The sequence below is a fragment of the Prunus persica genome, chromosome G1, assembly GCF_000346465.2.
Source record: "Prunus persica cultivar Lovell chromosome G1, Prunus_persica_NCBIv2, whole genome shotgun sequence".
NCBI classification, from domain to species: Eukaryota; Viridiplantae; Streptophyta; class Magnoliopsida; order Rosales; family Rosaceae; genus Prunus; species Prunus persica.
Window position 1 is genome coordinate 44,112,392 of NC_034009.1, and position 24,570 is coordinate 44,136,961.

Genomic DNA, 24,570 nt, shown 5'->3' on the forward strand with positions numbered 1-24,570 from the left:
TTGAACTTATATCCTATTCTTCTTCGATTTTGTCAATATCAAAGACTCCTATACTATTAAAAAGTTCAACCATCACTCTAGAGGACCTCCTCAGTCCAGTTTCTAAACTGCAAGTAGAGAAGTGGTTTGAGTTGATGGCAAATTCTGCAGTTGTTGGATCAAAGCCCATCCTACGCATTGCTCTCTCTTTGACTACTGTGATTTTTTCGTCATATGTACTGCACATGGTTTGTACACGTCCATTATCAAAGTCTTGTTTCCTTTCACTCTCTGGAAGGTTTCAAAATGCTAAAAGCTGGACATGTTTTGTTGATGAGGCCGATAATGAGCTTATGAGCATCCAAATGAGGTAACTCAAGCATATAAATTTGATTTCCAAGTACTTTGCAGTTCCTTACAGGAATTATGGAATTCAGATTCGAGGTTGTGTTTTCACCATGTCACTTTTAGCATGCAAATGTAGTTCAAGAGTCGTGAAAAATAGCCATTTATGCTCTCAATTAAAACTTTTCAAATTAATGAACAATTCGAATGTAGAATCATGACAACTTGTTGTACTCATTGACAAGATAAGACCTCAAGCCAAATGTTACTGGCAATACCTATAGTCATTCAGTCACGTTAATTTTGGAAATCCAAGAACTTCTAGACCGAAGTGTACCTCTACATTGCTCTATCTTTCTCACACACATAAAATCATGAATGAGTTATCTGGTATAAGGGGCTTCTGAGATTGGTACAAGAGCTATGTTGCTTTTCTTCTTCTCCCTGATCTTAAAAATATTTATTATTCAGGGAGCATTGATGGTAGTGAGCCATAATTAGGATCCTGCAATTCTGCATTCAAATTTTTTATCTGTTTGATGTGCATCACAAGGAGTTGATGGTAGCAGAAAGAAGAAACAATTGTCTCCCCAGAAAAGGTAATTAGGATGACTCCATCAGGTGCAACCCATGAGCTAGCTGAGTTCATTGGAACCAGTTGGTCTTTAATGAACGGTGACTGGTTCTTTCACCTGGCAAATAAATTTGATAAAGAAGATCACATTTTGATAATAAAAATATGTATTATTCACAGAATGTAGGTTATTATGTGCCATTTTTAAAATCCTGCAATTCTGCACTCAACATTTTATCTGTTTGATGCATGGTGAATTATCAACTCTTATGTATACTCTTGGTCCAGGTAATTATACTTCCAGGCAGAAAACTGGAGTATGAAACCAAAAGCTGCTCTTAGCAGAAAATGGAACAAACTTCATGATATCTTTTGAACTGTACGTTCACTGAGTCCTCAGACGGAAAAGCTGTGGCTTTGCTCAATTTCAAATTTGGCTTCATAGGAGGTAATAATTTTGATTTATACAATGCAAAGATCCACAGAAAATTCATGATTGTTGTTATGTGATGTGTATGGTTTTCCTTACGAATGTATAGAAGCAAAAGGAATTAACGGAGAATGATTCAAAGGAACCTATTGATAAGTGCAAGGAGGAAGGAAAAAGAGGCAACCAGTTCACTGCCTCAGTGAAGAGGTCGTTGAGAAAGGCCATGAAGTTGTAAAAACGGCCACAGAGGGTGTGCATATGAGAATGAAGTCAATATGGATAGTTTACAGTGTCCAATGTTCAATTTTTGAGTGCTTAACATGTCGTATGTGTTTTATTTTTAACAAGAATGGACGTCTTAAACTTGAGACCTTCCTACTTTATGAAGAAAAAAAACCTATATTTAATTATAGGGAATTGTGCACAAATACGACTAGGACCAGAGGATGTGTGCATTTACCGCCTAGAAAAAAACAAATGTGGCAATGTTGCATTCAAACTTTGCTTTGTGTTGCAATGTACCCACCTGATGTTGAAGGCTGAATGTTCCAAGGACTTGAGACTAATTTTCAATTAAAACAAATCCAAAACAGCTTGATGTGTGATCCTCATGCGGATTATTAAAAGACCTCCACTTTTGATACGAATTATAAAAGCACATGGGCAAAGAATTCCAAGTAAATTTAAAAATAAAATAAAAAACAAACAAATCTTCACACTTCCAGCCCTTAGTATTTTTATTTTTAAATTTTATGAATTTTAAATTATTTTTTAAAAACTTCATTAGTTTGTTGATGTGGCATATGTATGGAGCTCACATCTAGAATAATATAGTGTCACATGTATTTTAAATATAATATATATTTTTAAATAATTTAACATTCATAAAATTTTAAAAAGAAAACCAAAATGTTATGAATTTTAAATTTTAAATTTTAAAAATTTCGTAGGGACCATTTCTGATAGGTGCGTGAATCTCAGGGATATTTTGTGCTATATGTATATGTTACGTCAGCAAACTAATGGAGTTTTGAACGGAACCTAACGGCAATGACTATTTGTGATCACATATACTAACCTTAAGCGCCACAAATGACCAAAAAAAAAATTAAGGATACAATCTGATAGTTTTGTAAACCTTAAGGACGTTTTGTGATAATAAGCCTAAAAAGAAATCATAACTTCGGTTTAAATTGTTTTTCAGCTAATCATATGTGAATTATCTTGATTGATGATTATGTATGTGTTATTAAAATTTGAGCTCTCTTGTATGAAAAAAATTAGGACGGTGGATTCTTACTCTTGTTAGGTCAAATTATCGCTTCCCTACTCTTGTGGCAATGTTGTGTTCAGACTTTGCTTTGTGTTGCAATGTACCACCTGATATCGAAGGGTTAATGTTCCGAGGACTTAAGACTCATTTTCCATTCAAACAAATCCAAAACAGCTTGATGTGTGATCCTCATGCGGATTATAAAAAGACCTCCACTTTTGACACCAATTATAAAAACCACATGGGCAAAGACTTCCAAGTAAATTTAAAAATAAAAATAAGAAAAACAAACAAATCTTTCACACTTCCAGCTAGCCCTTGATATTTGGGCAATAATTGTTTCTTTATGAATATATATACATTGATTACATGGTGCTGGAACGTGTTGACTTCCACAGCTTGTCCGATCAAGGCATCTATCTCGATACACTTCAGTATATAATCATTAGACAGCCTTAAATATCATTATGTGATAGAGGCAAAGAAATGAATAAGCAACCAATGGCTGCCAGGAAAAGAGATGAAGCCTCCTCCTCTACATTCCCATCCTCCTCCTCCTCCTCCTTAAAACGTTGGAGGTATGACGTGTTCATAAGCTTTAGAGGTGAAGACACACGCAAAACCTTCACGAGCCACCTCTGCATGGCACTAAAAGAGGCTGGAATCAACGTGTTTATTGACAATGAAGAGCTAAGAAAAGGGCAAGATATAGGAGCCGAACTTGTGCGGGCAATCCAAGGGTCTAGGATCTCTGTCATCGTCTTCTCTAAGTGGTATGCGGATTCCACATGGTGTCTTGAGGAGCTGGTTAAGATCATGGAGTGTAAAAGAACACTTGGGCAAATAGTTTTGCCAATATTCTATGATGTTGACCCTTCAGATGTTAGGAAACAGACTCGTAGTTTTGCAGAGGCATTTCTTAAACACAAAGATACAGATCACAATAAGGTGCTGAGGTGGAGAGATGCTCTTCTTGGATCTGGAAACTTATCTGGCTGGGATCTTACAAACACTTTGGATGGGTAACTACTAAATTTCCTTGGAAAAATCTACTTCTTTTTTTCCCTAAAGCATGAGTACTCTGGCTTTTCATTTCTCTTTTTTCTTGAGACCAAGTTTTTACACACAACTATTAATTCTTTCTTTAATTCCCTTTTCAAAACTTAATTGCCAACATCATGTACATGAATTGGTTTTCTTAGGTCTCTACTTATATGATTATTATAATAAAGCTTAAACTGTTAGGTAATTGGGTCACTTATATCTTATCAGCCCACAATTTTTTCTTTTCATATTTCCCTTACATATGTGAGTTTGTCTCCACCCACTAGAACCTAACATTTGGAATTAACTTCATGTTGGGAGGTTTAGAAATTAGAAGTAATTATTTAAATTTATATATGGTAATGTTAGAATCTGTGAAATAATTGAATTTATCAATTCAGTGATGAAATTTTTTTTTTAAATTTAATGTGCTCTTGTGTTGTATGATAATTCTAGTTTTGCTTTAATTTTAACTTAAATAATATCAGGCGTGAAGCAGAGATTATAAGGAATATAATTGTGGAGATCACTAGACTATTGAACAACACCTACTTACATGTAGCCCCCTACCAAGTTGGAATAGATTCTCACGTGCAAGCTATCGGTGAATGTTTGGGTGTTGGATTCGATGATGTTCGCATAATTGGAATTTCGGGTATGGGCGGAATGGGTAAAACAACAGTTGCAAAAGCCATTTATAACGAATTTTATGATAGGTTTGAGGGTAAAAGTTTCCTTGAAAAGGTGAGGGAAAAGCAACTGGTTGGCCTGCAAAAACAACTTCTTTCTGATATCTTGAAACCAACCAAGATAAAGGTAAGTAGTGTTGCTGAAGGGATCAATGTGATAGGAAAAAGGCTTGGAAGCTTAAAGGTACTTGTCATAATCGACGATATAGACAGCATGGAGCAGCTACATGCATTAGCTATAAAACGTGACACATTTGCCCAAGGGAGTAGGATTATTATAACAACAAGAGATGAACATTTGCTAAATAAACTTGAAGTTGACCAGATATATCGAGTGCAACCAATGGAAGAAGAAGAAGCTCTTGAGCTACTTAGCTGGCATGCCTTTAAAAATGGTTCTCCTAATCAAGGATATTTCAAGCTCGCAAGAGAAGTTGTTGATTACTGTGGAGGATTGCCACTGGCTCTTCAAGTTTTAGGTTGTTTTTTGGGTACAAGAAGCATAGGAGAATGGGAAAGTACATTGGGTAAATTGAAAAAAATTCCTTGTCATGAAATTCATAATCAGCTCAAAATAAGCTATGATGGGCTAAGTGATGACTACGAGAGGGATATATTCCGTGATATAGCTTGTTTCTTTATTGGAATGGACAAGAACTATGTCACACAAATATTGGATGGTTGTGGCTTTTTTGCGGAAATAGGAATCAAGGTCCTGCTTGAACGTTGCCTTGTATTCGTTGATGAAAAAAACAAGCTGATGATGCATGATTTGCTTCGAGACATGGGCAGAGAAATCGAGCGTGCAAAGTCTCCTAAGTACCCTGGAAAACGAAGCAGATTGTGGCATCCTGAAAATGTAAAAGCTGTATTGATGACCAAATCTGTAAGCACTCTCTCAATCTAGTTTTTTGCTAAGTGCATGTATTACAAGAGAAGCATATGCAATAAATTGTATGCTCTCAATGTGTGTGTGTGTGTGTGTATATATATGTAAAGCATTCGGTTTCATTATCCATATCACTGTATATAGTGTTTTGTACCAAGAAACTATATAAACTAATTAACTACAATGCATTTATTAGTAAAATCCATATTATAGGTTGAATGAACAGAGAAATAGAATATGGAAAGGAAAGTCTAAGAGAGAACAAAGGAAAACTGATTTATTCGCATGCAAATGACCCTCATCTTATTTAAAGCGTCTTCTTGTTGTTTTTCTTCAACAGGGAACTGAAGAAATTGAAGGACTCGTTTTAAATTTGCCAAGTCTTGAAGAGACTAGTTTCAGTACAGAAGCATTTTCAAATATGAAGAGACTGAGATTGCTCAAACTCAACTATGTGCGGCTCACTGGAGGATTCAAATATCTTTCTGAAAATTTAAGATGGCTATGTTGGCGTGGATTTCCTCTAGAGTTCATACCAAAGAACTTGTGTCAGCCAAACATAGTTGCTATCGACATGCGATATAGCAACCTCAGACAAGTTCTTTGCAACGATTCTGAGGTAAGTACAATGTAGCCTCAGCACGTGAAATCATCAATTCTTTGCCTCTGGTATTCTACATCCCATGCATCATGTGCTTTCTATCTCTTCTTTTTGGACTTTAATTTTTGTTTTCATCACTTTGGTTTTGTCTAACAGACGCTGGAGAAATTGAAGATTCTAAATCTCAGTCATTCCCTTTACCTAACGCAATCACCAGACTTTTCAAAACTCCCAAATCTTGAGAAGTTGATACTCAAAGGTTGTAAGAATTTGTCCAAGGTTCACAAATCCGTTGGAGATCTCAAAAATCTTACTTCAGTAAATTTGAAAGACTGCCGAAAGCTGAGAGGCTCCCGAAGAGTTTCTATAGGTTAAAATCTGTAGAAACTCTTGTTCTTAATGGTTGTTCTAGATTTGAAATCTTGGATGAGAAGTTAGGGAAGCTGGTATCGTTGACAACTTTACTTGCAAATAAGACAGCCATAACAAAAGTACCATCTGCCATAGTACGGCTGAAGAAGCTTGAACAATTGTCTCTATGTGACCTAAAACGGCCTTTGCAGCTACCTCCTTCGTTACGGGGTTTGTACTCTTTAACACAGTTATCTCTTAAAAACTGCAATTTAAGTGCACTTCCAAAGGATCTTGGGAGTCTATTCTCTTTAGAAAGATTAGATCTTTCGGAAAATAGTTTCCATAGCCTTCCAAACCTCAGTGGCCTTTCCAACCTTCTAATTCTATCATTGGATGAATGCAATTTAACTGATGATGCGATTGATTCTGTGAATCTTGGGAGTCTATCTTCTTTAAGCCAGTTAAGGCTTCAAAACAATCATTTCCATACCCTTCCAAGCCTGAGTGGCCTTCCCAAGCTTGAAGCTCTGTATTTGGATCATTGCACAAATCTTGGTTTAATCAAAGATTTACCAACAAGTTTGGAACTTCTATGCGCCAGTCATTGCACTGCATTGGAAAGAATGCCAAATTTTTCAGAAATGTCACCGGAATATGTGGAAATAAATAATTGCCCCAAACTCATTGAGTTTCCTGGCTTGCATAAGGCGTTAAACTCGGGCATGTCATTGTCGATGAAAACACGCAATAATATCAGTGATATCCTTCTTGAGGAGAGCATGCTACAGGTCTCTCTCTCTCTCTCTCTCTCTCTCTCTCTCTCTCTCTCTCTCTGTCTGAAGCACCACACATATATATTAAGTAATTCCTTTAGAAGTGCTTCTTCAGTAAGAATTTGCAGCACTTATACATTTATTGCTTATGCAAAATATGCGTTATACTTATGGCTTAAGCAAATCTTCCTCAACATGGTATAGGGATGGAATGGGAGAGCTGAACTTGATCTAGCTGGAAGTGATATTCCCAAGTGGTTCAAGCATGTTGGGGAAGGTGGCCAAGTTCATTTTGAAGTGCCTCTTGGTTGTAGTCCAACATCGTTGGCTATGTGCAAGGTTTATTCTTCTTGTGATAAAAAATCCGATTATCCTGCTTCTTTTTGTGTTATTAATCATACCAAGCGGGCTAGTTTTATAGCCAGATCGGATTACTTCCTCGAAACTTTCGGTGAAGATTTTCTTTGGGTTGGACATTTATCAAACTATGAGTTGAATTTGGAAGGGGGCGATTCCGTCCATGTTGTTGCAGAAATTCCAGGATTCAATTTCAGGGTGAAGAAAATAGGGATCCGTCTAGTCTATGACAAATTTATCAATGAAAAGTCATTTGACGGCATACAATTCTTCGTCCCATACTTGCAGGGCAAAAGAAGAATTTCAACCGATGATGATGATGAAGGTGATGATGATGGTGATGATGATGATGATGAAAGTGATGATGATGATGATGATGATGATGATGATGAGGCCGGACCAAGCCATCACACCTCCAAAAAAATGAGGCTTGATCCTAGCATTGGACCGAAGTAAAATGAACGAGCAGCAAAAGCAAAAAAGATTGGTAGCTGCTATCCCAGCAGCTACTGTGGCTGGATTGGTAGCATGCGGGCCTTGGTGTTTCTTTTACACATTGTGGTTCTGTTTGAACTTCCTTGTTACACTGGTGTGCTGTTTTGGAAAAGAAAAAGAAAGAAAGAAACTGGACTGATCAGATTGATAGCAAATATCCAGAGTCCTTAATTCGAACTTTGCTGCAACCCTTCTTCTTATTTGGATTGGGACTTTTCATGTGAAAGCCTGTATTGTAAAAGTATCCAGAGTTCCCTTCAGTTGAGGGATCCTCAAACACTATTTGAGGGCGCTCAGCCATTGGATTAGTTTTAATGAAATCTTACGACTCTGATTGTTTCAATCTTTTAACCCGTTCCAATCACCCAAGCTGAAGAGGAAGACCCACCATCGCGAAATTTCTATCCGAAACAGGTATGGGTTCTGTTTTAGATGATGACTTGGAGGAAGAGGGGATTTTTTTTTTTTCTCTTGAGGCATGAAACGTGTTATTTGCTTCGTCTGTTTAACTCTACTTGGCTGAATACTTGTGCTGGAATGGAATGAAAAACAACATACAATTGCAAGCACATCCCTTTTATACGGAGATTACAACACCAAAGGCTTGATAGCATTAAATGCTATGGTAAAGAAAAATGAAATATTGCTGCAGCCAAAGTTCAAAGACTTTCGTTTTCAGCCGTTGGATTGTGGTTCTGCAGAGACCACTAGAATATGGTGTAATGTAGTACTGGAGTGCTTGCAATAAAAAGAAATCACAGCTTCGGTTTATGTTGTTTTTCAGCTGATCATATGTGAATTATCTTGATTGATGATTATGTATGTTTATTAAAATTTGAGCTCTCTTGTATGAAAAAATAGGGCAGTGTGGATTCTCACTCTTGTTGGGTCAAATTATCACTTCCCTACTCTTGTGGCAATATTGCGTTCAGACTTTGCTTTGTGTTGCAATGTACCACTTGATATTGAAGGCTTAATGTTCCGACGACTTGACTAATTTTCTGTTCAAACAAATCCAAAACAGCTTGATGTGCGATCCTCATGCGGATTATAAAAAGACCTCCACTTTTGATACCAATTATAAAAACCACATGGGCAAAGACTTCCAAAGTAAATTTAAAAAAAAAATAAACAAACAAACAAACAAATCTTCACACTTCCAGCCCTTGATATTTGGGCAATAATTGTTTCTTTACGAATGTATATACATTGATTACATGGTGCTGGAACGTGTTGACTTGCACAGCTTGTCCGATCAAGGCATCTATCTCGATACACTTCTGTATATAATCATTAGATAGCCTTAAATATCATTATGTGATAGAGGCAAAGAAATGAACAAGCAACCAATGGCTGCTAGGAAAAGAGATGACGCCTCCTCCTCTACATTCCCATCCTCCTCCTCCTCCTTAAAACATTGGAGGTATTGACAGAACTTGTCCCGAATTCTTCGGAATTCGAGACGAATCTTGTGAAAATTTCAACATCACACCGAAAAAAAAATATTATAAACTTAATTGGTATTAAATTTAATATATATATATTATGGATTTTTGAAGTAGGTAGCAAATTGACCCCCTGTTGATAATTGAGTGTCATTTGATGCAAAAAAGAAAAAAAGGTTAATTGTTTTATTAGTTCTTGAACTTTGACCCGATTTGCATTTGAGTATCTCAATTTCCAAAATGGTTTCAGCGGTCCTTTAACTTTAGTTTCATTTGGACAAATGGTCTTGTCGTCAAATTTGTTAACTTTTTCTGTTAAATGCAAGGGCAAAATGGTTTTTTTATATTCAAACAAAAAAAAATGAATAAAAAATTATATCTTTAAAATAATAATGAAAATCAAATAAAAAACCAACCAAAAAAAAAAGGAAAATTCAAGTTTTAGGAGAGGAGAAATCGGGATAGACGGGGAAAGAGAGAGTTTAATTTTAATTTATTAGTTTTTTAAATTTTGTATTCATATTTAATCAATTCTTATACAAAAATACCATTTTGTCCTTGTACTTAACAGAAAAGTTAACAAAATTGACGGCATGACCATTTATCTTAATGAAACTAAAGTTAAAGGACCACGAAAATCATTTTGAAAATTGAGGTATTCAAATGCAAATCGGGTCTAAATTCAGGGACTAATAAAACGATTAATTCAAAGAAAAAATACTCACCTATGATGGGGATGGCACGTTTTTACTATTCCCGGCCAATAACACAACGACAAGTGAAAAAATTATCCTACGTGCCACTACATTATTAACCGAGATAGCAAAAAGCTATATCCCCATTACATGAGAGTTTCTCTTCATTTGATGGTCTAGGACCATACATCAATTTTTGATTTCTTAATCTCTTTTTTTGATGAATTATTTGTCTATATATATATATATATATTCCCTTTCTATTGAGAAATTTCTCAAATAATTTTATTTAAGGACCCTTTAGAGTTCTCTACGATTTTTTTTTTTTCAACAATCCAAACTGTCTATTTTTTAAGTCTACATTCATAGATCATCTTTGCAAAAAACTATACAAATCGGAAACCGATTCGACATCAAATTGAGGCCTACAAAATCAATTAACACGATACTTTAATAAAGTACTAAAATTTCAATAATTCAATTGAGTGGTCAAATGATATCGAATTCAAGTGATCCTTAAATGAATACCTACAAAATAGACTGTTTGAATTAGTGAAATACAATAAAGAATGAACTCTACAAAAGTATTCCTTAAATAAACTTATTTAAAGAATATCTCAATTGAAATTTCTTGTGTGTGTATATATATATAGATGCAATACAAGAACACAAGATATTTCCCATATATGATTACCTCCACTATTCTAATGATTTTTTTCCTTCCCCATATTCTCACATTCTTGTACCTTGACTAACTTTTGCAAAGAATACAATGAGTGTTTATACACTAGAATCCATTCAACATTAAATAATAAAAATAACCCACTTGGATAAGAATAGCACAGAGAATCAGAATCAAGGAATTATCCACCAAAACCCATCTGGAAACAGAAGAATTAACAATCTTTTAATCTACACATAAAGTATAAACTCCCTTTCACCAAATAAATAAGTTTATATTTCTTTTTTAAGAAAACGAGAGCTGGAGCATTCTTCTTGTCAAATTGCTCATGAATAAGATATGCCAAAACTGCAAGCTTTGAATAAAATAGTTATATCGATGCAGATCCCATCACAAACGCAGCAAAGCTTATCTAAATTTGCCCAATTGCACTTCATAATTGAGCTTATATAATACTCAACTTGACACTAACCTATTGCCATTATCTTCATCTTGTCATCTTTCTTGGTAAAACAAAGCAGCAAGTTAGCAACATGTTGCTCGGAGAACTCAATCACAACACTTAATGATATTTTAGTCTTTTGCTACTCTTTCTATTCAGAGATCAACATAAAAAATTTTAATAAAAAATTATACCAAATCTCTTACACAAAGGCTTCGAATAAAATATCGACCGCAACAGCAGCGCATATATGGTATTATAATTGAGCTATGAAACGAGCATTCAACGTAACGCTAACATAATGACACTATCTTTATCCTGGTTCTTGTAACCTTTCTTGGTAGCCAAAGCACTATTTGTTACTCAAAAGGTTCAAACACAACATCCATGTCAAGTGTTTTTAATTTTTAACTATCAATTCAAGACCAGCAGAACAAAAGAGACCCAATAATTTACACTCAAACAATCCCTCCATACACAAAAAACAAAGTCAATTATCATATACCACCAACAAAACCAAAAAGGTTTCCAAATTCAAGACTAGTCATTTTTATAACTGAACTATACACAACCATATAAAAACAATGATTTAAAGAAATACAACAAAAAGATTTTTATTTCATATATTCTTTCCTTATGCTTTACTCCACCACCATTCTGATGACATATTTTCTCATATTATTCCCTTCTATCTTGACCAACTTTTGGAGGCAGATGCCCAATGAGCATTAGAAAGATTGTTTTTTCGGTTGAAAGCATTAGAAAGCCTGTTTATGCGCCAAAACCCATTCTCTATAGAATAATTAACATAATAATAATAATAATAGTCTACTTCAATAATCATGGCTGAAAGAATCAAGGGATCGTCTAACAAAACCAGGCTGGAAAAGAAGAATCAACAACAATTATTTAATCTATATAAAGTATAAATAGCGGCATTTGATTGCAACAGACATTTCATTAAATAAAAAAGTTCAAAAAAGAGGAGGCTCATTTGATTGCAATAGGCATTTCCTCATGAATAGATGCCAAAGCAGCGACATGTTACTCGTTTTTACTCTTTTACTACTTGCAACCCAATCCAAAGACCAACATAAAAAAATAGACCAAATAATTTCCACCACACCCGCAGATTAATACTGAATAGATACCAAAAGTCACAAGGTTTTGAATAAAATACTTGTATCGATGCAGGGATCAACTTTCTGGATAACCAAAGCAGCTACATATCAGGCCCAAATGTTAACATATTGCCAATATCTTTATCTTGGTTCTTGTCACTTGTCTGGGTAACCAAAACAGTAAAATATTACTCAGAGGGTTCAATCACAGCATCTATGTCAATTAGTTTTTTACTACTATCAATTCAAAACCAACAAAACAAAAGAGACCCAATAATTTGCACAAAAACAATTCCTCAAATACACAAGAAATAATGTCCATTGTCTTACCACCACACAACCAGAAATATCCACCACAATCCATATAATTAAATTCTTCATTCTTCTTATTTAAACTATAAAACCATATAGAAACAAAAATTAAAAAACATTATCTATGAATTTATTTGTTTATATTTGTCACATGGCAGAGGCCTGGGAAGCCATGGAAACAACAACCTTACCGTCTTGAATTTGATTCAACGCACCAACACCACCTTGTCTTCCGTCTACTGCCACCGGGGCCACCGTTTGATATGAGGAAACGACACCTCCAGCTGTTGTGTAGTACACCTGCCTCCCAACCGCTTCGTATCCAACCTGTGCAAACCCTTCACTATAAGCTCCAACCTTTGCCTGCTGAGCCTGCTGTGCTTGTTGAGCGTGCTGTACTTGCTGAGCTTGCTGAGCTTGCTGAGCTTGCTGTACTTGCTGAGCTTGCTGCACTTGCTGAGCTTGCTGCACTTGCTGTACTTGCTGAGCTTGCTGTGCTGCCACTGCAGTATTGTATGCCTGAGCGTCCCGGTACACCTCCGGTACCATCCTCTGCGGTACTCCATAGTACGCCTGACCAACCGGTCCAGTCGCGGGTCTATGAGCCGGCGCCTGGTACACACCGGTCGGCGTTGAAATGAGGTAAACTGGCTGCTCCGGTCCAGACTGACCAGCCGCCACCGGATAACCCCCAGTGTTCATGTGCCTCTCCGGCATATAGGCAGTAGGCATTTGCACAGGTGTCGGCATTGCCACCGGAGAAGATCCTTGCACTGGTGCTAGGTTTTCTGGAAGTTTCTGAGAGTAGTAATCGGGGGTATAAGCCCTAGGATTTCCGATTTCATCGCTTTTCCGATGATAGATCGTCGTCGGCTCATGACCAGCGGCGATTTGCATCCTCTGCAACTCCTGGATCTGCCTCTGAATCTCCACCTGAGACATCACCTGTTCTCCGACCACCTGCCGATCCTCCGATCCAACCAGAGGGCTTTTCACAAGCGAATCGGGAACCGTCGGAGGAGTAACCGTTTCGGGAAATTTCTGAACCGGTACAGCCGAGTACCCCTTATCGAACCCGAACAAGAAATCCGGGTTCGCCGGCGACGCCGTGACCGGAGCCGTCGGAGAAGAACCATCGGGAGAGCCAATCTGAACCGAATTCAGAGCGTCGACGAACCACTGCCGCTCCGACTTACTCTCGTTGGAGCCGAAGCTAGCGGAAGGGTTGTTGCCGAGAGGGAAGAGGAAAAGCCTGAGCCTTGCGGGTTTAGCGGAAGCGCGGTAGAGGCGGTCGTACTCGATCATCATGTGTTCGAGGTCCTCGTCGTTCGTGACGGATATGAGGGCGTCGAGATCTTCGCCGGGGAGCTGGTACTTGAAGCAGACGACGTCGTTGGGTGTGTCGCAGAGGGAGGCGAGCTTGGAGGCGAAAGCGGAGAGCTTGATGTTGCGATCTACGGCGAGGATTTTGGTGTCGCCGCCAACGTAGGCGAGCTGGTGGTCATGCGGGCGGGGCTGGATTTTGCCCCCGTAGCTGCACATGAACTTGACCTTGTAGGTGGACGTGGCGGACGGTGGTTGGTCGTCGGCCCAGGAGGCAGTTTCGCAGTCGATTTCGCGGGAGCGAGGAGAGGACTCGCGGGAGTCCGGGTAGGAGTAGTTCTCCATTGGAGAAAAGGAGGAGGAAGACGACGAGGAGTGAAGATTAGGGTTGGAATTTGGGAGCCATGGGAAATGACCAGGGTTTTGGTGATCTTGGATTCGGTGGGAGATGGGAGAAAATGGAAATATTTTGGGTGTGATTTTGGTTTTACACGAAAATGTTTAGTCGGGTGGGATTTTTTTATATTTATTTATTTATAATGCTTTGGCATCAGTTTCTAAACTTTCTAGAAGGAAAATTCTCTCCAACCACCCAAAAAAAAAAGGGAAAATTCTCTGGATTATTTTTTATTTTTAAGGCTAAATGATGATTTATGCTCTAAATTTATACTTAATTTTCAATGGACTCCTTTCTGTTTTTTAAGAAAATTAAGGATATTAACTTTATTTTTACAACAATCTCCCACGTTGTCTAAATCATCAAAATTTTATTTAATTTGCCGTTAAATATAAGGATAAATTGGTAATTTTATACATTAAAAATTATAAAATTAAAATAATAATAACAATAAAGTTTTTTATTTTAAAACAAGTGAAAAAAAAACCCCTCCCTTCTTCTCTCTTTCTGCACTGTCTCTCGGCGTCATTACCCATGGTCCACCCCACCCTGTCGTCGCCGCCGCCCACTCAACCTCTCATCTTAAACCAATTTGCATTAGTTCACAACCCCTGCAAAGCAAATTCTAATTTGTTGTTGTTTGGGTTTTACAAAATTGCATAAATCAAAAGGAAAAAATAAATAAAGATAAGGAAAAGGGGTGACATTATGAAATCATGTCTTTTATGATTAAATGAAATCATGGAAACTTTTAATGGATAATCAAGGAAGACTAAGGATCAATCAATAGACGTTTTTCTGTTTGACAAGTGGTGGACAAAATTTCATTAGTTTAGGTTAGATTAAAATAGAATACCGTCTGTATCAAAAAGATAATGGGCAAAATAATTTTTTATGCAATATTGCTTTTCTAGAAGCACTTTATAGGCACATTAAATTTTATTAAATTCAGACAATAGGTATAGCCTAGTTGAATAAGGGTCTTAACTTGCACACCATAAGTCTCAAATTTGAATCCACACTACATCATAGTTTTGTGTGTGTGTGTGTGAGAAACCCCCTCTCATGTAGTTTAGATTATCACTTGTACTCAAAAAATAAATTTATTATGTTCAAGTGTTTATATACTATGCAGAGGTGTCAAACAATTCCGACAAACATTTAGAGTAGGCCCATTTAATAAATGGATCAAGTCGGGTTCATCCATGAATAAAAATTATTAAGTTAGGTTGGGCCCACAACCCTAGCATATATTGGACTGGGTCGAGCTCGTGTTGAGCCACTAAACGAGCATATATAAGCCCACGCCAAGGTCGACTTATGTATTTCATTTTATTATTATTTATTTTTACAATTTTATTTCAATTTTTTTTTACAATTATGTATATACTAACAAGATTTATTAATTGTTGAAAAAAGAGGTCTATGCCTTAATTTGAAGTATATTTAAATAGAAAAGTGCTAGACTATTGTTGAGGTTTAAAAAAATTCTATATTTTTTCTCAAAAAAAAAAAATATATATATATATATGTATTATTTTTTTCTCAAATAAATATAATTTAATAATTTAAATTTAAATGAGTCGGCCTGTTGGGAAAATTGAGCCCATTCAATAATCCGTAGACTACTGGGCCAATTTTAAACGGCCTGTTGGATACCTCTAGTCATAGGTATGAATCAAAACTCAGCGGACAACTTCTTGTCTCATTTGTTGGATCAAATTATGCATATATATGGGGGCCCAAATTATAAAAATATCTCATATGAAATGGACTTTAGAAACACACCAAAAGCTCATTTACAACATAACAAAAAAGCTTTTAACTTCTTATAAATTACAAAACTGACATCAATTTCTTAAAACAAGCCCAACCCCAAAATCTCATAAAAATACCCAAAACTCTTAATAGGGCATCAAAGTAATTTAATAATTAATATTAAATTCAATAAGGCCAGCTGTCATTTTTTGAGTTTTTTTTTGGGTTTGTTTATAGAAATTCAATTGTGTAGGGTTTATTTATAATATTAGTGCTAGAAATGAGTATATCACTAAATATCTCTATATGGAAAGCCCAATAAATCAATAACTAGAAGAGCTTTCTCAATAACTATTCCAATATGTGCATAAAATCCACAAGCATATTTCTCTTAGGCCCCGTTTGATTCATGGGAAATGAGACTTAAGGATGGGAAAGTATGGGGAAAGTGAAATCATTCTCTGAATTTGGGTTTTGTTTTCCCTCCTCATGGGAAAGTTTGGGAAAATGAAGCAACATTAAATACACATTTTTCATGACCATTTTGTCCCCATTAACAATTTAGAATTACAATATATCATTAAATGCATTCTCTTTTTTATTTAATATAATATGGGTATAATTGAAAATTTATACAAACTTTGTTTTCCATTCATACTCAAAACAAACATGGGAAATGAAATAAAGTGTTATCTCTCGATTACTTTCTCAACATTATCAAACGTGGGAAATGACATGAGAAATGATTTCTCCTTAAATTCATTCCGTGAACCAAATGGGGCCTTAGTTTATCCAATGCTATGTTCCATGTAATTTGATCTCTTCCATGCAACTAACAATGAGACTCTTCTAGTCGGACCTGCCCAAAGATAGAGGTTGTGTTACGTCGGGCCTTAATTAATCGGGTCGGACTCATGTCATACTCTTTGGTTGTCAAATATTTTCAAAAAACGCTTTTAGTCATTTTAGAAGGAATATACTGTCGAATACTACCATGATTTGTCACGCTTGTCGAATTCAACATCCTCAATTATGTTTTCAATCAATTGAGCCTTCGTACTAAATTTAATCGCCAATTTAGCTATTGCCTTTAGTTTTTAGCCAATTTCATCCAAATCAGTCAAAAAGGTAACATGAACAACTGAAGGAATCGACTTGTGTATTCCACTGAAATTTTAATGGATTTTAAAGAGTTATAAACTTATGCAAAGTCAATGGATTTTAATGGAGTTTGTTAAACTTTTATCATAAAATGAATTTGAATATACTTTTGTAAATTCTTTTGGATTTTCTAGTGATTTATTTTCTTACACTTGATGTGGGTATTAGTGAAAGTTGAGGCCAATGTTGGGTCAAAAATAGCTAAACTTGATCATATTATGTGAAGAGGAAAAAAAATTAAATCAAAATCTCAATTAAATATAGCATCTAGGTCGCAAATTTAACACAAAAAAACCTTGGGAATTAAGCGACTTTAGCATCGACTTAAACTTCAATTCAGTTTGACTTTAGGAGTTCCTTGATATTTGGATTATACGAATTGAAAGCATGAACACATATTTTAGTAAAGAAAATATAAGTTTAACTCAAGAAAATCTTTAATAATTACATGTTTCATGTTTAGATGGGCCAACCCAGCACCATGTTCTCATGGGCGGGTCTTCCAGGCCCCGCCTGGGACATGGACGATTTCGTCCGTTAAACTCAGAAACGACTTCCACTCACTCCGAAGAAGCTCATCGATCGAACCACAAAGAGAAAAACATAGAGTCCGTACAGCAATGGTGAAAGCAGTGGTCGGAGAAGAAACCCAGCTCAAGTTAGCTGAGGATCGCCTCGAGCAATCCTCTACGCCTGCCCAGGTTCTCTCTCTCTCTCTCTCTCTCTCTCTCACAAAGAGAGAAACATGGCTGATTCTGAGTTTTACGGTTTTTGTTTGCTATGCAAGTTCAGGTGGGTCTTCTCATAGGCAAGCTCAGCTCTTCTCTAGACCGAGGCTTCGTCTTCGATATCGTCCCAACCCCACTAAACGACGCCGGAGCGCCTGCTTGTTCCCTTGTCGAGCCCACCAAGGACGACAAGAGAAAGGGAACCAAGCCCAAATCTCAGTCCTCCGATTCCTCTTCTCTCTCCATTGACAAGGATTGGGTCGCAGAACATGCTCGCCAGGTCAATTACATATAAAAATGTTCCTATATATGCATATTTATATTTGTATATTCCTACTTTATATTGTTTGTATCTATAAAATCGAATTTTGATATGGTTTCTGGGTCTTGTTCATTGTGCTTGTGTATGCATTTTATGATATTTTAGGTGTCTAGAATGTTAGTGGGTGGCATGAAGGTGGTTGGCATTTACATCTGGGCAAGTGAAAGTGCATTTAAGAATTCCAACATTACGCTTTGCCAGGTACTCTTTTGGCCCTGAATTGGATTAATCTTGTTTGGTATATCCATGTTTTTTAGCAGAGTTTGATTTTGATTGCTGTATAGCATGCTATTTTGGGACTGTGGCTTTATGAGCTTGCTTGTGTCGAGAAGGATGGATAGCTTTAAGCGGGCAGTGCTCCGCTTAGTGACAGAGAAAATATATAGAAAGGAAAAAAAATAAGAGATAAATTGGTAAATGCAGGATATCCATTTTTAGCTTTTGACTGCTGGATTTTGATACATTCTATAAGGCCTATCAAATCATGAAATTAGGTCTAATACGACCATTGGCTTTAGTTGATGCGCCCTTTTCACTTTAAAAAACCTAATATAATATAGCCCTCATGGCCATGTTAATTTGCATTAACCAAGGAGAACCTGGTCAGGTTCTCTGTAATGAAACTTTATAATTATCATAAATCTAACAGAAAAAGTATTCTTGGCTAGTTTACTTGCAAAGAATGGGTCAGCTATGAAAATATGGGACTGATTATGTTCATTTTAAACTTTAAAGTTATCCTATGCGTATACTGGGAAAAAATGACTTTTAATACATATTAATGGAAAAGGCCTCTTGCAGACTGTAATGGGAGTTGCCAAAGCAGCGCCCCTCTCAGAGAATGATTGGGATGAGAGACTGCTTATTCACATCTGTTATAGTCCAAGGAGGTAACTTCCCTACCTGAATTCGATAATTGTTTATTGTCCCAATTATGCTCTCTTAGTTATTGTCAAAGGGTATATGACTAAGAGGCTATTTCTGTAGGTGGACATGTCGAAATTGTGCGGTTGCTTCAAATATTACATCTAGCAGCCTAAGGCCTTGTGATTTTAAAATGGGAAGGGTCCTAAATTCCCTTCAAAGATTTAGGTGCATGTACAATTTTGATATCAGGTACTGTCTGCTTTTCTTAGTAAGAAAAAAGAAAAAAGGAAATTGATATCTTAGAACTTTTTAAATATAATTTCATGTGACTTTCACATGCACTAGAATTTAGGACCCATCATTCTGTTTGAATTGAAGTTAAAGTAAATAATGAGCTCAGTCCAAACGAAAGCAAACAATGATCTGATGATTCAACTATTAAGCATATCAATATCTAACAATGATGATACTGGAGCCCTCTTGAACCTTATAAACTAAGCTACATTCCTTATTTATCATTTAGTTTATCTCTTATCCCTTATTACGTCATGTCCAAAGACAACACTGAAGTTGATCCCCGTTTCTTTCTGCCTGTCTGCTGCACTTTTATTTTTTTGGCTTATTTTGAGGTTCTAACTGGGCCACGTAATAGAATATTATGCTCTCATAGTACTGAAGGTCATATCCAATTTAATAATAGTATACTTTATCCCAGTACTAGCACATAATAGTATTTAGGTTGTCTCATGGTAGTTATTCTTTCCCAGATTGCCCATATTTCACAAGAATTTATCAAATGTTCAAACTTTTAGTGAAGCTCTTCGTCTGGGAATTTCAGTTCATGCAAAAGATCTTAAAAGTGCAAAAGCTATGTATGATGGAAATTTGGTAAGTAGCTCATTGAGTTGTTGGTTTTTAAAATTACTGTACACCTTTTACGAATATGCAAAAGCGTCATACCTGCTCGTGCCTGTTAATGCTCCGGATGACCTCGAGTCTTGTTAGTGTTCTGGATGACCTTGAGTTTGTTATATGATATGTTGATGTCTCTGGCGCTACAATGGCTAAACATATCTCTTAAAGTCCAAAATAGTTTTTTGAGTCTCTGTTGCATATGCAACTTGTTCTTTTCAACTATGATGTCTTCTTTGCAAGTTGATAGAAGTATACTAATTCTATGTAGCTGATATCAGGAGTGTGCTGTAGAAAGTTACTTATAATATCTGAAGACTGTAAGTGCCGCTTTTTATCATATTAAGTAATTTTAGGTGTAGAAAGTTGATACAGCGCGTCATATGACAAGGATTGTTTGGTTTGTGCTTCTCTGAGTCATTTTTTAAAGCCAGGTTATAATCACTATTTGCATCTATCAACAGATAAACTTACTCATCAGTAAACCTTTTAGCACTTCTTGAATAAAAAAAATTCTGATGCGTGTTAGTGCAGTTATGTTGACGGTCATGCTGTTGAGTCATATGCAGTCAGTTACTTGTTCACAAGATTTTGTTGTCTTTGAAACTTTGATAGCTGATGGTTCTAACCCACGTTATTGTTTTCAAAGTTTTTTTTTTTTTGGGTATCAATTTTACTGCTTACCTTTGTGAAGACATAAATATGAGGAAATGTAACCATTTGCTAGCTGTAAGCAAATATTTAGCTAAAAGCCTTGATCTTTGTCAGGTGTAATGGTGTACTTTAAGCCATAGATCCAACTTCTTTTAAACCAAATGTTGAATTTTGTTTTTCCCCTTTATTTTCCACAATCAATAAGCATGGTTTCTAGGTTGACTCTTTTAACCTCAAGTTCTCATACGGTTTTCTCTGTCTTGAATACAACTTTAGGTTTTTAACAATGATCTATGCACATCAGACGGTCTGCATGAAGTCGAACTGCTTCTACCATTTATGAAAGATACTGAAGGTGTGTTTATGCATCATTTAATTTTGGGAATATTTTGTTCATTTGTTCTTTTCTTTTCTTGAATTGCTTCTTCCATTTTTAGTTTATATTCTAACATTCATCTATTGTGTAAAGCCTGCAGCCAAAAAGAAGCCGTTGGTGTTCTTGCTTTGAGTGGTTCTGTGTGTTCCTTTGCCTTCTTAAATCCTAAAGAACCAATTTCACAAGCTGTTGCTGATATAAAGGTATACAATAGATAATCACTTTTAATCCTCCGTATCTTAGACCGAAAACTAATTATTAGTTTAGTTTCTAAAGGCTATTTGAATTCACATTTATCACTAATTGACTGTACTTCATTGTCATTGGGCGTCATAGGGTGTGCATGCTTTTTTCATGCCTTGTTTTTAGATATTTTCATGCTATTGTGTTTACTAGCTTAATTCCTTAGTGTGCTTATTTTCTGTAAAATCATGAATTGATTTTATGTTTGTAGGATGACATTATCACAAGTCTGCAGAGTAGACTAGATATCATCTGTGATGAAGCAGATGGAGAGACAGGTCCAACTGAAACCGGTGGCCAGCAAGCAAGAGATGATACTGGTAGCCAGGAAGCAAGAGATGGGATATCCAGTGGAACTCCTGTTTTTCAAATTGTTCTTCAATCGTTCAGGTCTATTATGCCTGCTAAGTTACTATTTTTCTAATGTTTTAATAAAACTAGGGGTTTGCTATGAATATGATGAATGCTGATTGATTATATGCTGATCTGTGCGTTTCCATTGTACTTTTCCTTTTGTTATAATCCATGTTGTTAAGGCATGTTGTGTGGTGGTTTAGATAAGCATGTTTCAAATTTGGTGGTTTAGATAAGCGTGTTTCAAATTTGATTACATTTCAGCAATTTGGTTGAATATATTTTCTTTGAGTGAATAACTAAAGCAATTTGGTGATTAACTTCACAAACTTTTTTGTATATCGGAATGATTATGTAAATATTATGGTGTTGCACAATGTGTTTCATTTCATCAGCTGCAGCTTGATCATTGATTGATATCATGATACTAGTAACCTGTACTCAAGAGATATGCTGACCACCCCCTTTCCCATTTCCCGTCTCTCCCCTCTTTTCCCCCTCCCCTTTCATTATGTGGGTAGTTTCACCGGTAGCTACTTTAAAGTTTTCTGTGAGGCCCTTTAGGCTACCAACTAATCTTTTCTTGAAATCTGCCACCTTTACTGCAAAATTTTATGAATCTCCTGTTGGAGATAAAATTGTATAAATTAAGAATTACTATCTTTCAAGATTATATATTAATATTCCCTGCAAGCTGCTACTAATTGTTTCTTGCACCATCAGCTTATTCTATATTGTTAGCGGGTTTATATTTCTTTTCATCAAGCAGAAGGGTGAAATCTGAATCATGATTTATGACCAAAATTCTGTTAAACATCGGTGATTTATTATGTCACATTGCGGAAACATAAGTTGGCACACTGACCACATTTGTTATGCATCTTAAAACAGAGAAACATGCAGTCTTTCACTTCCCCGAAGAGTCTTTGTTCCTTGGTTGGCAGGTACATTTGTGTGCGACTACCTACAACCATCTGAGACATTTGAGGTTTGTACTTATTACTTGATAACTGAGGTTTCTACTTCTAATAAAAGAAAAAAAAAACACCTACAAACAGAAAATTGGAAAATGCAAGGGTGTTGCACCCTTTTTGTATGTGGTTCTGAATAGCTCTGCATTGGACTAGATTTTGAGCAACATGAGCTTTTCACTTAATCTCTTTTCAGTTCAATGTCTTACTTGCTCTGACCTTGTGCTTTCCATCCTCCCTTAGGTTCTTAAAGATCGATGTGTCGAGTTGTTGTCTATGGAAGCTCCAACAGATGACTCAGCAATCTTGGAACCTGAAATAGAAGCCCCATCTACAGTCACCAAATCTTTTTGGGATGTGGCGGTGCCTTTTTCCTCGGCATCTAGGTCCTGTTTGGAGAAGAGTGGACTCGACACGTTGAGGGGAGAAAGTAGCCGAAAATCTATAGAGTCCTCTAATGTCAACATCATGGCTGCTGTTATATTCCTTCTCCTCTCTATCATTGTAGGATACGTTCTCATATTTGTCAGGAGATCATAGTTCAAATGAAGCCTCGGTTGTCCAATCTGGGTAAACATTTGTGGTCCTATAAAATCAATAAACTGTTTTCTGGATTTTCCCCTCTCCGTTTTGGGCAAAAAATATGCAGTTGAATCAGTTGTAATGAGGTTATAGTTTCACAAATACTTGTACAGTATGCATTTTTACATTTTTGATATGGATGTATCTAAACTTGAATGCCTTAAAAGTTACATTGAGGATGAACATTAATATGATAACTGGCTGAGTCCGGAAGATTTTTCTTTTTTCATCCCAAACAATAAGAGAAGATATAAAAGGGGAAGAAGACCAAGTGATTGAGATACGTGTTGATGAAAGTTGTGATATTTAGCATCTTTAAAATGCTTCTTCATAGCCATTTTCACTGGCTTCACATTTATAGGACTCCGAAAAGATGAATCTTAATTGCCTAAAAAGACTATTCTCAACCATCCCCTGAAATGAGAAATGACAACTATCTAAAAGAATAAAAAAGAAAGTCGCTGCCTTGGCTGTAACTTCCACATCTAAAATTATTTCAAAATTCTAATCATTCCATTGAAGAGATTACAACAGTATAGCCAATCTTGCATAAAGAACAAGACAATTGAATTAAAGAAAGGGATTTGCAGTGTAACGAATCAAAGAATTGGTTTCACAGGCAAGAAACCAAAAGAATATGTTGAAAATAAAAGACCCTACTTATTATATGTATACACTGACAGACAGTCTTGGCTAATACAAGAAATGGAGGAGCCCGTTTGTCCACTTTGGCTGCTGCTACAGGTGCTTGCACCATGTCCACATTGCTGAACTTCTGGTTTTGTCGTGCAAACCTTAACAAGCGCAAAGCGAAGTTGGGATTTACGACTCATTGACCAGAGCTGCACTCTCTCATTGTGACCAGAACGTAGCTTCAACTCAGTCTGATCCTTTTCGCTAAGAAAATCCTCTTTAACCTTCTTCATCGGTATGGAAAACTGTTAGCTATTGTCAGCCACATCAGTATCAAAAAGTTCCTTCTCGATTACCAATTTGAGGTCTCCACCACCACTGCGACTAATCATGTTTTTCATGTCTTGAGGCATCTTTGGTTTCGGTGATGATGGTAACTTCAAATCTGCACTACTTTGCACATGAACCAGCTTTTGTTTCTTTTGCACTAATGCTTCATTGTTGTAGTCTTGATGATCACTCCCAGAATGAGAAGAAAGCCTCTTCCTTTTCATATTCATACAACTTACACTTTGGACAGAATCATGAGAAGCATGTGGCAAAAACCTTCTTTGAGTCAACTGGGTTTTCACTTTCACACGCAGACAGAGAGAGAGAGCGAATAAGTTTCCAAATTGTGAACGGAGGGAAATATATAAGGCGGTGTTTAAACCCAACTGACAAAGGGCACTCGCTCACTTCACTTCATCGTATCTGTGTGTGATTCAAATTTCAGATTAGAGTTTTAGT

At 36.4% G+C, this 24,570-nt stretch overlaps 2 protein-coding genes, 1 long non-coding RNA gene and 1 pseudogene across 3 annotated transcripts; 3 read left to right on the plus strand and 1 right to left on the minus strand.

The window, feature by feature from the left end:
* Window positions 249–1,749, plus strand: LOC109950731. Its single transcript, XR_002273033.1, has 3 exons — window positions 249–349; window positions 1,187–1,346; window positions 1,438–1,749. It is a non-coding gene; the product is annotated as an uncharacterized LOC109950731 (long non-coding RNA).
* On the plus strand, window positions 3,096–8,681 carry LOC18788976 (annotated as a pseudogene).
* On the minus strand, window positions 11,958–14,514 carry LOC18788640. Its single transcript, XM_020570636.1, has 2 exons — window positions 12,692–14,514; window positions 11,958–12,352 (listed from the first exon to the last, which is right to left on the minus strand). The coding sequence occupies exons 1-2, from the start codon at window positions 14,166–14,168 to the stop codon at window positions 12,345–12,347; spliced, it is 1,485 nt and encodes a 494-aa protein (XP_020426225.1). The 5' UTR covers window positions 14,169–14,514; the 3' UTR covers window positions 11,958–12,344.
* LOC18789986 (protein odr-4 homolog) lies at window positions 17,610–23,379 on the plus strand. Its single transcript, XM_007222064.2, has 11 exons — window positions 17,610–17,840; window positions 17,932–18,147; window positions 18,295–18,390; window positions 18,991–19,079; window positions 19,177–19,305; window positions 19,824–19,944; window positions 20,899–20,977; window positions 21,092–21,201; window positions 21,453–21,631; window positions 22,487–22,583; window positions 22,810–23,379. The coding sequence occupies exons 1-11, from the start codon at window positions 17,760–17,762 to the stop codon at window positions 23,104–23,106; spliced, it is 1,494 nt and encodes a 497-aa protein (XP_007222126.1). The 5' UTR covers window positions 17,610–17,759; the 3' UTR covers window positions 23,107–23,379.